General features: G+C 41.6%; 1 protein-coding gene across 10 annotated transcripts in view; it reads right to left on the minus strand.

Annotated features, from left to right (window-relative positions):
- Positions 1–14,580, minus strand: part of shtn3 (shootin 3) — a 28,523-nt gene that overhangs the window by 13,138 nt on the left and 805 nt on the right. For 8 of the 10 annotated variants that reach the window (XM_040043120.1, XM_040043118.1, XM_040043119.1 and 5 more), the window contains exon 2: positions 10,008–10,071. In XM_040043120.1, the coding sequence (XP_039899054.1) occupies positions 10,008–10,071 (64 nt within the window). Of the gene's footprint in view, positions 1–10,007; positions 10,072–10,667; positions 11,666–14,580 lie in introns of those variants that run through there. The other 2 variants (XM_040043121.1, XM_040043114.1) reach the window with 2 other exon arrangements.

Below are 14,580 nucleotides of genomic sequence, written 5' to 3' on the forward strand. Positions count from 1 at the left end.
GTAAAGTGAGTCATTGAAAGGTCCTTTGAGTGAGTATCTGTCTCCTTGATGCAGAGAAGAGAAGAAGCATGCAGAGCATCGTGCACCTGCAGAGTGTCGTTTTGCTCAGAGAGTATCTGCTAACACAAACAGCTGAAAGAAGCAGGCTTGAGGTTGTTAGACGCTCACAGCTGTCGAACGTGTCACCGAGCCTTTGCGACTCCTGGGTTATTTTAAAATGACCCAGATCTGGAGACTTGGTGAAAAAAATGGAGAGTGAGAGGAGAGAAGTAGCTTTGCTATCGTGTCAAAATAAAGCTCAACTCGTCTCACTGTGCTGTCATCTCTGCTGCATTCTGGGTGTAACTGGTTAGAGAGCTCTGATGATTAATCCCCAGAGTTTAAATCTAAAGTCTGTATTTCAAATACAACTGAAATACATGACAAGTTTTAGTATTGCGACACAGTCAGTCCTGGGCTCTCTCAGCAGCTGGCGCTGGATTGTATTAGAGCCAACAGGAAGCTGCTGCTAACATCCCGGCTCCATTAACACAGTCCTTCCTGATCAATATACAAGCTCCAAATCTAATTATACTCTTCACTCCTTCAGCTGAAGGAAGGAGGAAATGTGTTCCTGCCCTCCTCCTCCTCGTCTGCCACAGAGACTCTGTAATAACTCTGATGTACTGTCCTCTTTCTTTGTTGTTGTTGCAGTAGCATTTAGCATTGGTCAAAATATTTATGGGCATATTTGTCTGTGGTGAGAAACAGAGAAGTGGCATAAACAGATGAAACCGGCACACTTCGGTCAGACTCCAGAGTAACCCACACCTTTGCAGTGAACAGCTGCTGTAGTGGGCAGCATTCAGTATTTTTTGTATTTGTACTTGCTGGTGAGCCTGCATCCCTCTGCTGAAGCTCAAAAGTTCATGTTGGCGCTAAAATATGAAAGAACAGAACTTACTTTTACAGGAATAAAGGATGGAGAGAAATATACACAGACTGGCATACTGAGCAAGCTGAATACATTCTGGTTCTTCTATTTCTACTCTAGTTAAGTGCTTTACACAGCATGCCTTTTTCCTATGGTTGTGCTTTCTGTGTAACATTCACACTCCGGCGACTGCATCAGAGCAGCTCAGGGTTACTATCTTGCCCAAGAATATTTGGCATGCAGACTGGAGCAGCCGGGGATCAAACTACCAACCTTTTAACTAATAGATGACCTGCTCTGTCTCTGAAGCTACAGCCACTCACTCACAGACCAATCACAGTTGAGGTCTGCAGAGCTGAAATGTGTAGTTAAATGCACGTAAACAGCACAGGGAGCATGCAGGGTCAATTCAACTAGATCAGCGTTCAGGGTTTGCAGAGTACTCAGTTTAAAGAATCTAAAGTTTAAATGAGTCTTACACAGTTACTCCCTGAATCATTTACACAGCCTGGATCACACAAAATGACCTGCTCTTTGTGCTAAATAAAAAAACTAAAAGTTGAATTGACATCTTTTTGTATGTAAAGTCATAGAAAATGTTTTTTTTTTAATGCCCTGTGAATTTAATTTTTTGTCAAATTACAACCAAACTCTCTCACTTTAGAGGCACAGACAGCGTATCTATGATGCATCTGTATTATATCTTATGAACCAGCTTACACCAGCAGCGTCTCAAACAAACACCATAAAGTTTCATTAATACAAAACTCAGGAAACAAACTTGACAGAAACCTAACAGAAGCTAGCTGCACAATAGATGCTGCTTTGTGGTTGTCACATGCAGTATGACAGAAGAATCCCGTTCACTGTTTCCTAGCAGGAATCTCAATAACCTGTATTTGAGCACTCAGCGTGTGCAGGGTAACACTTTCCATCACCAGCTGAATGCAGACTTCATAACACAGCACATGAGCGGAGCAGTTAATGACAGGCTGCTGCTCCATCATTTGCCAGACTGGTTGTTAGGCTGCTGTAAGTGAAACCTTCGCGTCTGCTGGCATGCAGAAACATACATCGTCAGCTTATCCTGAACATCATCTTTAAAAGATGTTAGCTCAGCCGGCGTGCTCAGACCAGACAGTGATCAGAAATATCATCTAATAACACTTATACACAATATTTTCTCCTTAATTTGTAACAAAAAGTAAAGTCTAACTTCTAATTTCACCAATCCATGCATGTCCTTCAAAGCCTTTCCTTCGTGTCCCATTTTCACAAATACATAATCAGCAGTGACGTTTAAAGGTTTTGCTGCATGAAAAAAATCTGCATATGTAAAAAATGTCAGAGTAATAGCAGACAATGAGAAGAAAATAGAAATCCCTCGATGATGACAGTGACCACAAGCTGAACCTGTCTCTGTGTCGCTGATGCCTTCAGGTCACCTGAGCTTATTACATTTTAGAGTCAGGTGAGACCTGCAGGAAACATGACTAATGCTTCTCTGCCTGATGATGCATTCTGGGCACATACCAACAGCTCTGCGTAAACAAAAACAGCTGGATTTAAAGGGCCTGCGGGACGTCGCGCTCCAGCTGTGGATCAGTCACTCGGCTTAGACACTGATCTAATCTAAAGACCACCGAAAAATGACTTCCTTAAAGCAAAGCAACACATTTGTTAGGGAAACTGATCCAGAATAGTAACAGAGCACTGGAGGAGATACTACAACAACTATAGAACTACTGTATGTTACAAAACCACAAATAATCATGCTTTTTAATCTGTGTAGATCTGAATCAAAAATATTTTTTGCTAAAAGAAATGATGACATCAATCCTGTTGGGCTCTGTTTTAAATGATCGTCTTCACCAGGAAATAAAGCTGAACTACATCCTCAGGAGGAGGCTGAGGAGCAGGGGAAGGAACCGTTTCCTGAGGAGACCCAAAACAAAGCTCTAACACATCCGCCTCTGTCCTATATACATGGACAGGAGGGCTTGTGCTTTGCACTAACATGAGAATGATCTCTAAAGTAGAGTAATTTTATTTTTAAGGCACAAAATCACAGCAAAATTGTTGGGGCAAATAAATAAACCGACCCAAACAAAATAGTTTCCTCATGTACCTCATCATGTAAATGTTTAGGTCCGGGTTTTTTGAGTTTGATTTATTATTATAAATTATTCTAAAAATGAAGCAGGCCTGTGATATGGGCACCAACTGACCCGAGGTGCAATCTTCATTCAAGCTACTTCACCCTCGGCTACAAACTACCCCGGTGCAGGCTGCAGGTCACAGCTTGATGGAGCTAACAGAACCACATCATCAGCAAAAAGAAGAGGCGCTTTGTCTGATCCTCCAATTGGCCGTGCCTTGAAATTCTAGGCCCGTAACAATAGATCATATACCCTGGAGTCCCAAAGCAACTCCTTCATATGGGAAGGAGACATTGCATCCTTGGTTGTCCTGGGAAGCTGAGAGAGGACCAGTGAGCGCTGTGTCTTATATCCCCACGCCCCAAGAAAGCAGCAGAAAATGGATGGATGGTATTTGTTGGTTAACCACTTAACTATTAAGTACATATTTTTCAAAAACAAATAAAGCTAGGTTAACATCATCATTTAACTGTTTCTAAACCTATCATAAGATGAAAGTAATAAATGAATAAAGAAAAGTGCTGATTAGAGCTCTGACCAAATAAAATCCATCCACACATTTCTGAGCAGCCAAGAGCTGCAAACAGAAAAGCTTCAGCTACAGAAGATGTTGACCCAGAGTGTCGGCCATGCTTACATAAGTTTCTGGGTATGGGTGAGGAAGCAGCAGTGAGGATGACGTGAGAGAGAAGGGAGACAGGGAAGGCTTCCGGATCTTTTTTTAATCCCTCATTCAATGTTTAATGCTCGTGGATGGGCTTTGGGTGTGTGATTCCCTCCAATCCAGAGACTCATTTAAACCCTCAGAGATCTCTCAGGGATTCTTTTGGTCCCTTTAAACACTGCTTCAGCCCACATGCCACCGCGGATCGTCCTCCACTTGACTTCACTGCAGCTCAGCTGCAGCTCTGCGGGTCAGACGCAGCAAACAGTTCATTCTCAGCTATTTATAGCTTTCAAATGTTACTTTACAGGAGAAACCCTCAGCTGGTGCAGTCTCTGGATCTCCCGGTAATCCCACACCTAATAATGTGCAGTGAGAAATGTTAAGCTTCTTCCTCTTCTTTCTTTTATTTTTTTCCTCTATTGAAAAACCATTAATGTTTACGTTGTTTTAAAGTTAAATCATGCATAATTCATTTATTTCTATCTCCACATGTCTGCGAGGATGTCTTTACATATGTGGATATGTGTAGATTTTATAATCCATATTTAATGTAATATAGTTGTGCCACATGCTCAGCATTTTATCCAGCAGAATGCGACACACCAACCCTGCTTGTTGTGTCTCCTTCATTTTTCTCGTGTGTGCGTACACTGACGATAGTAGCTTAAATAAGTGATGAGTGACGAAACGTTTCTCCCACTGAAAACGCTACGTCCAGATGAGCAGAATCAACCTTTTGGTGACAAATTGTAAGCTACCAATATGAATTATTAGGAGTTTAAAGATGTTATTTATTAACTAAATATAAACGGGAACCCCAAAGAGTTGAAATGGCGTACTCATGCTGACTGAGATCATGACAAATGATGAAAAATGATGCATCATTTGTCAGATAAGGATTGAAGGATTGAAGAGCAGACGATTCATCTTTTTTGAAAGCATCACAGGAACAGTTTGAAATAAAACATGTGGCTGTCCTCTCACAGACACACTTTGTCCTGCAGAAGCTGTTCTGGGTCAGTAATTCCTCCGAGCTCAGGGCCTCATGAGATAAATGACGTGCTGTTAAAACCTGTGACAATTGAAGCTAAAACAGAGGCAGGCTTTTGTTTTTCATCGACAAACTGCAGCTGGTAAAGCCGCTTTAGTGGCGGTCCGTGTTATCGGCAGAAGATTTGGAGGATTAGCCAACGGTTTGGACATTCATCTGTGCGTAACAGCAAAATCCCAGCGCAGAGTGTTAAAACAGGGTTAAAATGCTGGAGAGGACAGAGAGCTGTGGAGTTTAAGCTCCAACACTAAGCTAAGCTGTAGATAACTGAATGTCTAATTGTGTAATTATGTTTTAACTTTAGAAGTTCATTGTGAACATGATCAACAGCTTCAATGCTTTAGGGCACAATCTGTGATTAAATCTGATGCCATTGTTATTTTCTGTACTGTTTTTGAGTGTCGGATCCTTTGTGCTCATCGTATTTATGCCCGGGTCCTGATTTCATGTAGTTTGAAAGTTTCTACCAGAGTCACATGGTCACAGGTCCTCTGTGGACTCTGAGCATGTAATTACAGTACTTCCTGCAGTACTCGAATGCATGGAAAGTGCAGCCACAGGCTTTTATCTAAGTACAGTAGACTGGATAACTAGGCTGCACATGATAATAACACTGCAGGCAATCAGCTGTGAAGCTGAGTGCTGCACAGTTGGCCTCCAGCTACATGCAGCATTACAGTAGGTGATGCAAAGCACTGGTGGAAGAAGAACATAGAAATATATTTTTGTCTCTTTTCTAAAGTTTATTTGCTGATGTGTTCATTGCATTTCACATATTCTTTTGTCTTCTGTTCTGTGGAGTTTTTCATTGTTCTTTGGTTTTAACTGAGCTCAAACAAATTTTGGCTGCTGCCAAAATCCCTCCCAGGAAGGCGGGTTTGTCACTCTGCTCCTGTGCTCTTTTACTTGCTCTGCTGCACTGGTTTAATAGAGAATAAATTGCAGACTGTGAGACATCAGTTCCGCCTGCTTCCTACTGGCTGAAAGGTTCAGGAAAAGAGCTGAGGGCGCCGGGCAGCTTCCATTTTAACAGAGAAAATATAAGGTTCAAGAAAAGCCAAATAAAGGGAAAGAATCCTTCTGACAGATCACCTCCTCCTAAATGATGCTCCTCAGTGCTCGCTGCTGCAGGAAACATGTTAGGACCTTTGCAATCTGTTTAGTTATTAGTTATACTTTAGGGTTTGTCAGCTTGCAAACATATTTATAGAAGTAATCTTGGACTAAACTCACAATTTCTGCCATGGAATATGACACAACGCTGCACCAGACGAGACAGGGCAGCTATGCCTGGACTATCTTTGGTCCAGTCACGGGAAAACAACAGAAATATATTTAGATTTTTGGAACAATTAATTCTCAACACATTAAAATCCACTCCAAATTAGAATGTGGATATCTCACAGACCAACTAGAGGGACAGTTCTACACAAAGTAAGCCTCGTTATAATTACCTGCACACACATTTATGTGTATTAGTAGCATTCTCATCAAACCCATGATCTTCCACGCTGTTGCTCTTCTCTGTGCTTTTTGCAACTTTTATAAGCAACAAACATTAAATACTCAGAGACTGATTTTGTGAAAAGGAACAAATATTTAACTGATATATTTTTATGCTAAACAATGACAATGGGAATCAATAAATGAAGATAAAGTTAAAACCTTAAAAATACCTTATAAGAACTGCACTCACAGAAGAAATGTAACAGCAGTAGAAGCAAACAGAGTGATGCCGAGGTGGACTTTTTAACCACAATCATTTTTGAGACCAACTATAATATATAGTTGGTCTCAAACTATAACAGAAATAACAGAAATATGCTTAAATTAAACTTATATAAACAAAAATACAAAAATGTGAAATGTTGAGTGAGTTTCATAATCATGTACGTATCCTGTTACTTACTCACAGGATTGTAATAAAGTCAGTTAGTTATGTTTGCTCTCAATGTGAATAGGATCCTCCGTCACTGAGGCCAGTTTATTATCTCACAGAGACTCCGGTTCGGGTCATGTTTTCACTGTTTTATGCTCACTTAATCTCAGACTGGCCTTTGAGTTCCAAAAGAGCTCAAAATCAAGTACCTGCCAGGCAGCCAAGTCTCCCTCATTAAAGCCATTAGAGCACGGCCATCAATTATTGAGGAACAGGTAGAAAGGGCCTTTCAAGGACCACAGTGGATAAAGAGTCAGGCAAGATGAGCCCACCCCCCTCCCACACACACCCTCGTCCGTCCCCAGTTTTCTGCTGCTGAATTATTCATGTCAGGAGGTTTTAATAATTCATGAGAATAACATGACAAGAGCGACTGCTGTCTTCTCTGGGGGAAGGCGGTGAATGAATAAATGAGTGAATGAACGATAGACTGGGTGTGTGAAGTGATGAGACCCATGGTGAAAAGGAGGATCAGCATTCTGCTGACACTGCTGAGGATCTTTGGTCCAGTTTTGCTGCTGACGACAAGTTTGTGACACTTTCCTGGCAGTTTGATTCTTGAGTCGGATTAAAAGACTAGAATATGTTTTTCTCACAGGTTCCCATGAAATGTTCTGAGAAAAATCCCCAAATGAACAGAAGCCTTTCTGATAAAAAATTTAAACACCCAGATTTTAATTTGCACCTGTTAAACATAAGGACTGCAAACAGGAAGGCCTCTTTGTTGTGTGTGTAATGATACGCTTTTGCCGATCGTTGTATCGTATACTGACTCTACTTTAAACTGCAAAATATGAAAGACAATCATTTCCTTCCATTAGGAGCATGCCGTGCACTTTAAACTGCCACATCATTACCATTTAATATGAATATTATTGAGTTCTAGGAGAGGACTGCGATATCTGACAGTCACTGAAGACCTCAACAAAACACCAGCTGGATAACTCAGCTCATGTTTCTTTAAACGCCAGTTAAACCAACAAATATTCGTTAATTTATTCATTTATTTCATCCCCATTAGCCATAGGCCCCGCCCCAACAACAGCTGCTCGTGCTTGGCTCAGTTAGACAAAATTACAACCGACTGACAGTCTGCAGACACAACGGCAGCTCTGTGCTCTTAATTATATAACACAAACGGTGAATCAGGGTTAAAGCTGATGCTTAAGTATAATGATCTCTGCAATGATTGCAATCTTAGTTTAGCTTGTAGCGTGTCACTTTAATCATTCTCACAGAACACTAAGGAAAGAAAAGGCTGTTGACTGGTCATAAACCCAATAACTGGTAACGCTAATTATAACTTTATGATGCCAGGCAGTAAAAATCACCAGTGTGATTAACATAATGCTGCTGGGATCATGCTTGTGTGCCAAATTTAATGCCAATGCATTAAATGCTTAAAAATGCAAAAGGTCAGTCTCACTGCAGGATCACGAATGTAGATGACCACGTTGTGCAAATTAAAAGGTCAAATAAAATGTTTGACCTGATGGCAGGCAGGGAAATGTCAGCTGAATTAGGATTTATCCTCTGGGGGCCAAGATGGAGTTTATCAAAATTCTCAGTAATCTCTCCAACAGCTGTTAACTTATGTTCATAGAAGGTTAAAAAATACAGTGTCATGCCCTGTGGTGACACCAGATGTAGAGTATGAGCACTGACAGCATCATTAGAGTTCATCCTCAGGGGACACTAACTTTGGTAAGATCATCTGAATGCCTCCACTTAAATTAAATCAACAAAGGAGCTCAGTAAAACAAAAATATCCTTAAATCAGACATTGACACGACACCGTTAGATTTAGGAAGAACTGCTGTAGTTAGGGGAGGTAGGCGATGACTCTGAATCGGCCTGTTTTACTGAAACGTCACCTGAGGACAAGCCACAGACGGAGAACGCCTGGTTCTCCTGTTACCTTTGGACAATAACAGCTCGCCCACATACACATAGCTGACTGAACCGACTGACATCACTGACCCGCTTCTCTAAGACACAAAAGGATAATTAAAATGTAATCTTTTTGGAAGACAAATGTTGGCTTGTGTGTTCGTTAATATGGCTAAATCTACAAGAATATCGAATATAAGCCTTTTGAATATGAAAAAGTTGGTAGTCTGAATTTTAGCATCCTAAACAGACATTTAGCACCACTAATTTATCCATCCCACACATAATCAGGTAGCTATGCAAACACTTGACTCCTACATGCTTCTACAATAGATAAACATCAATAAACATTCTCTTACCTCTGTGAATAATCATGGAAGGCATGGGAGCCGTAGGTAAGTGCTGCAGTTTCCTCAGTTTTAGAATCATGAGTTAAACTCCTCAGAACAAAAGTGCTCCCCTACAACTGGCTGACTAAACTGACAGTCACCATGGAAACGGGTGACACCCTCTTAAACACACCTGTTCAGAGGACAAGGTGTTGGTGATGTCATACCAGCAGAGGCACAGATGAATAACGCGAAGAGGGAGGGAGGAAGTGAAGGCTCGCTGGGATGAGGTGTCAGGCTGCTCCATGGTATTTGATATCTGGACATAAGTATTTGTCTGTGTGCACTGAAGGATTAATGGCACCAATTTTTTTTTTTTTTACTTTTAAATGATAATTATAGTTTTCTGCAACCTCTAGGAGGATGAGGACTTTACTAAATGGAAATCTGACAGGTGAAGAAAAATGAGCAATAAGTTAGAAACTATTAATGAATATGGGCTGATCCAGAAACTCTAAACCAGTTTATCCCAAGGTCAAAGTGAGCAGACAGGAAATGCCAGGAGTAGCTGGATCTTCAGGGTACAGATCAAACATCCACGGTACAAAGCTTGTTTTTAGGACCAGGAAATTTGGTATAGATATCTTCTGTTTTATAAAGTTATAAGGCTTAAAAACCATTGATAAAAATTCGAAGCCACACCCATGTACTTTTAGGACCTGTAACTGGGAAAATATTCATAGTATGAAGGTAAAAAAAAATTGGATATACAAGTTGTTGCACAAAAAAACAATCAACTGATTCTGATGGGATATGTGTAAAGGTTTTTCAGAGTTGACTGCTTTTAAAACTAAGAAGATCACAAGACTTGGTATTATTCATCCTCTATAGAGCACTAATGTCTGCAGAATAAATGTCTGTCACTCCATTATTGGTTGTTATAGCTGCTGAAGGTTAACTTTGTTGTTTAGCAAAGGTTCTTTAATTTCATTTCCTACTTCAAAACACATTTTTTTGTGCGTTTGAGAGTTTGAGAAGGTGTAAACAAGCTGGACTCACCTCTCTTGATGTGTTTGAGTTGTCTCTCTGCCTCGTCTCTCTCCTCCGTCAGTCTGTTGCACTGCTGGAGCAGACAGCAGGGTCAACCCATCAGATCGTGTTCCACAACAGGCTGAACGTACAGGTCACTGATATCAGCAGAGTGAAGTTACACCCACACGCGCACAACAGTTTACACACTCAGCTGTGACAAAGCAGCGATTTTATCCTGAAACACTTTCAGCAGGCCAACAACGAGCAGTACCTGGAAGCTGGTGCATCAGACAAACAATCATTCAGAACCTACATCAAATTGAGAGTCACCAGTTAACCTAACACGCACACCTTTGGGGAAGCTGGAGAAACTGGAGAGAACCAACACAGGCACAGGGAGAACACGAAGACCCCTCACAGAAACACTCACCCAGACGTTAGGCGGGTACGAACCATGACCTTGCTGCCACTGTAGAATATTTCTGCAGTATTAGCTGCATGCATCTGGTGATTCTCAAGCTGTGATTGCTAAGATTCACTGGCATTACTTTACTTGGTGACACCAACGTTTAAAATCCAACAATAATATTAATATTTTCTGAATGTGGCTAATGTGAAGTAATGCTTAGAACACTGCAGCGACAGTGTTAGCAGCTAACACAAGCATCACAAGCACTTCCTTCCTACCACGTCCTCCAGATAAACGTTCATTTTGCCTGATGCCCCTCTGTGCTGAAGGCTGCGCTGCCCTCTTCCATCGTCTTAAAATGCTGCCTGGCTTTCTGTAATAACACTGACAGCCCATCACCTCTGATAACAGACTGACTCACTCTGCTCCTGCTGACTTGAAAAGCCAAAAAGGCCATAACTGCTTATTTTCGCATGCATTGTCTCTTCTTGTGCTGTGTTTCGGACAAGCAGCTGAGGAGACGTCGCGTTTGAATGTTGGAAAAATGAAAGCAGCTGCAAACGTCACAGATTAACAGAAACTCAACATGCACACTCAAAGACAAATCAACTTTTCCACCACACCCAAACATGTATTTCTAGTCTGACTGAGAAAAACACGCACAGCTGGTTAGAATCTCCCCGTATTACTAACATTGACAGAGTTGCCTGACATATGAAAGGATTCATGTTGCTAAATCAAACAGGTGAAGCCAGGTGTGTGGTGGCATCGTGTAAATAAAAGAGCAGCCCCAAGAAGCTTTGGGATGATGACGGTTTCTTTCTAGTCAGCCGTCTCTCAGATATGTGTCTGTGCTTGCACACTGAGCAGAAAAGTAACTGTTGGATTATCATCCCATCATTCATATCTCCTCCCTGTTACAGGACAGAAGTACAGTGCCTTCCTGAGTGACTACAGCCGCCAACAGAGTATCTGCAGTGCTGCCGTGCTCTGCACACAATTAATTTAAAATGGTAATTGAAACTCGTAAAGCTTTCAGTGACCTCCTGCAAAGCAAAAAACAAAAGTACACAGGCAAAGAAACGTCTCCCTGTGGGTTTAAACAACCTCCAGAGTACAAACGCACTGCATGAAACATCACTCTCTGCATACAGGAGAACACTGATTAGCTTCAAGCTCATTTTCTGGAGCAATGTAGTGAAACAAACATAATGGTTAACATATGACTGATGCAAACTGGCAACAGCCAAACCTTGAAGAGTCATCAGAATCAGACCCTCTGCAGGGAGTGCATCGTTAAAAAGATTTACCTTTTACACGCTCCATCGGACCACTGCAGTGATGTCACACGTGACAAGGCGCATCATAAGGAAATGCCAAATACAAGGTTAAAACGATGAACTTTTAGGCCAAATGGTATGTCCACATGCAGCATGTCATTAGCACAGTCATTGGAGGTAACTACTTCAGATGGACTGACATAAGATGAGCCAAAAGGCAGAAGCTGGGGACGAGTTTTATAGTCAGTCAAGGTGAAGTGAATTTTCCTGGTGGCCGAAATACAGGCTCCTTCAAGGACTGATGATTCGAACATTTGGACTTACAGACGTTCGATTTTTATAGTTCTCAGAAATAGAAGATGATGTCTCCTTTGTGGCTTTTAGTATCCATCCTCGCTTGCCCATCAGCAATTTAAAGATGCATTCAGGCAGTTACTGTCTGCTTGTAAAGCCTGGACAAATCCCACGGTGACCATACTGTACTCATCAGGGGTTTGTGTTCAGGTGGTCATCAGTCACTGGTAAATACAGGAGAAGCATCTGACTGATGCAGCAGCTGGGTGTGATGCAAACACACACTGGCTGTTTCCACAGAGTGTGCACAGGGCTCAAAGGCATCTTAAGCCTCTATTCTTTCTACTTCTGATCCACAGGAGATGAAGCTGTGCTTGCATCAGGGTGTGGCTGCTTTGGGATTGGAAAGGTGGATTAGACTTTTTCAGTCACCTCCACCTCATGATGCAGGTTAAATGAAACAAAGATGGTGACGGATAAAAGGCCAAACCTGAAGCTTCGTAACACTCTACAAACCGCTGGGTGACTTAATGTTGGTGGCTTCCCCCCTTACTTTTTATTTACTCTGTGGTTGTTCCAACAAATGTTAGTTATTTGACTTAATCTGCCATTACAGAGCAACTTGCAGCTGATGAACCAGCTTCTGACTTTGATGAGTTTCACAGAGCACCATTAGTTTCACTCTGTGTGGCCATAATGACCTAGTATTATAGTCGCAGGCAGACTAGATCATGAATGACCACCAAGACAGATAGCTATTTGGTCATTTAGATCACTAAACACATTTGACCACATTTTCCACTGAAGATCCTAAAGCTACTTGGTGTTTCTGACAGTGATGGAGGACATTTTGTGGATGACGTACCAACACTTGACAAAACAGAGAAGTAACAACACTGCAAAATCCCACATATGGATATAAATTCTGGGATGTCTTTTTTTCCTTACAATTGGTGCTCGCTCGTCTTGTGATTTGTAATGTAAGACCTATTTGCACACATTTCACCTGCACACACTGATGTCAGAGGTGTAACTTCATCTACTTGGAGAACTGGGCTAATTTCTGGAATTCTTAAACCCGTTAAATGTTATTCCATTAAAATCTAGGACCGACAGACACCAGCACTTCCTGGTTTGAGCTCTAAGAACCTAAACTGTTCTTGGGGTGTAGCCCTAAACTGATGCTTCACCATCCTCAGCTCCCCTTACATTAGATTTCACAGATGTGACTTAAAAAGCTCTACAAACAGATGAACAGAGTCTGATTGGATCTATTTTGTGTCAGTGACACAGATGTGTTCATGGTGTTCTGATGCTGACAGGAAAACGGTGCTTGATCTCATATCAGTGGTCAAAGTTCGAGGCCATTAAAGGGCGGAATTGCGACAAAACGGACATTCCTCAGATAAAAAAGCACGAAAAGGACATTCAGCATCCAGCTCGCTCGCTCGTGCTCTCTCTCTCTTTCCTCCAGCAGCAGGAAGCACTTGTCCCACTTTTGCCCGGCTCTACCTGCAGCCTCACACACTGTCAGCTTAGATTTCCCTCAGGAGCACAGTGAGGGCAGCCGGTTCATCGGCACACAGGAAGGTTGCCTGGTTGAGCGGTTCGATCTCCTGCACTTCCCACCGACCACGACAAAAAACCTATTCCCCACCCACCTATCAGAGCAGCAGTCCCAAGCTATTTGATTCTCGTTTCCTTTTAATTTTAATGGAAACAAACTGTTATTATGAATATTTTTTCATTTTCTTTGCACCGAGACAATTACAGTATTAAAACATGGTCCACATATGATAATACCTGGAAGGTTAAGCTTTTTTCTTTTGGCTGAATCCTTGTAAACGGTAGGTAGATTTAGCTAAAATGTGGATGCTTTTTTTTCTTTGCAGTGATCATGCAGTGTTTCTTGGATCCACACCTCGCTCATGCATTTAAAAATCCAGCTCGAGGCTTCACAGCTGGGCCTTGATAAGCCAATACAGTAATTACCAGAGTACGGCTAAAGTGTGGATCTTTAACTGTATGATCATGGTTGAGGTGGGTGTCTGGGAGAGTGCCTGAGCCAAATGAAGACCAGGAAATTTAGCTGAAACCTATAAAAACTGCAATACGATCCTAAGACTCTGCACTTGTTCTTGGATTATAACTTAATTCTTTACAAAGTTCAAGAAGAAACTAAAGCAAACTAGTTTAATATTAGCAGGTTAAATTAGAATGTGAGTAAGACTCTGACTCTTTTCTATTCTTCTTCACCCACAAAACAGCTACAAATACATTTTTCTGCAGAAGATGGTGCTAAAACAGAATTTTCTGATGAAACCCTGACGCTGATCGAGCATAAAGCTTAGTAATCCATTACTACCTTTGAACATCAGAGCAAGGCACTGACACACTTTGGTTTGAGGGTCCGATTCCCAGTAAGTAAGTGGGCATAAAGCCATCAAAAGGGGGCAAGAAGCAGGTGAATAAGCACTAAAGGTTGATGGTTTTGTTCCCACCTCAACTTTAAGCATATTTTTCGCTCTTGGAGGTCAAAGGGTGGGGCAACTAAATTCCGAGAGCAAGGCATCACCACTGAAATGGGGTCTGGGGTTCACTTCCTCTGTGCCCACCC

The sequence above is a fragment of the Simochromis diagramma genome, unplaced genomic scaffold (genome assembly GCF_900408965.1).
Source record: "Simochromis diagramma unplaced genomic scaffold, fSimDia1.1 OVJJ01000433.1, whole genome shotgun sequence".
Taxonomy (NCBI): domain Eukaryota; kingdom Metazoa; phylum Chordata; class Actinopteri; order Cichliformes; family Cichlidae; genus Simochromis; species Simochromis diagramma.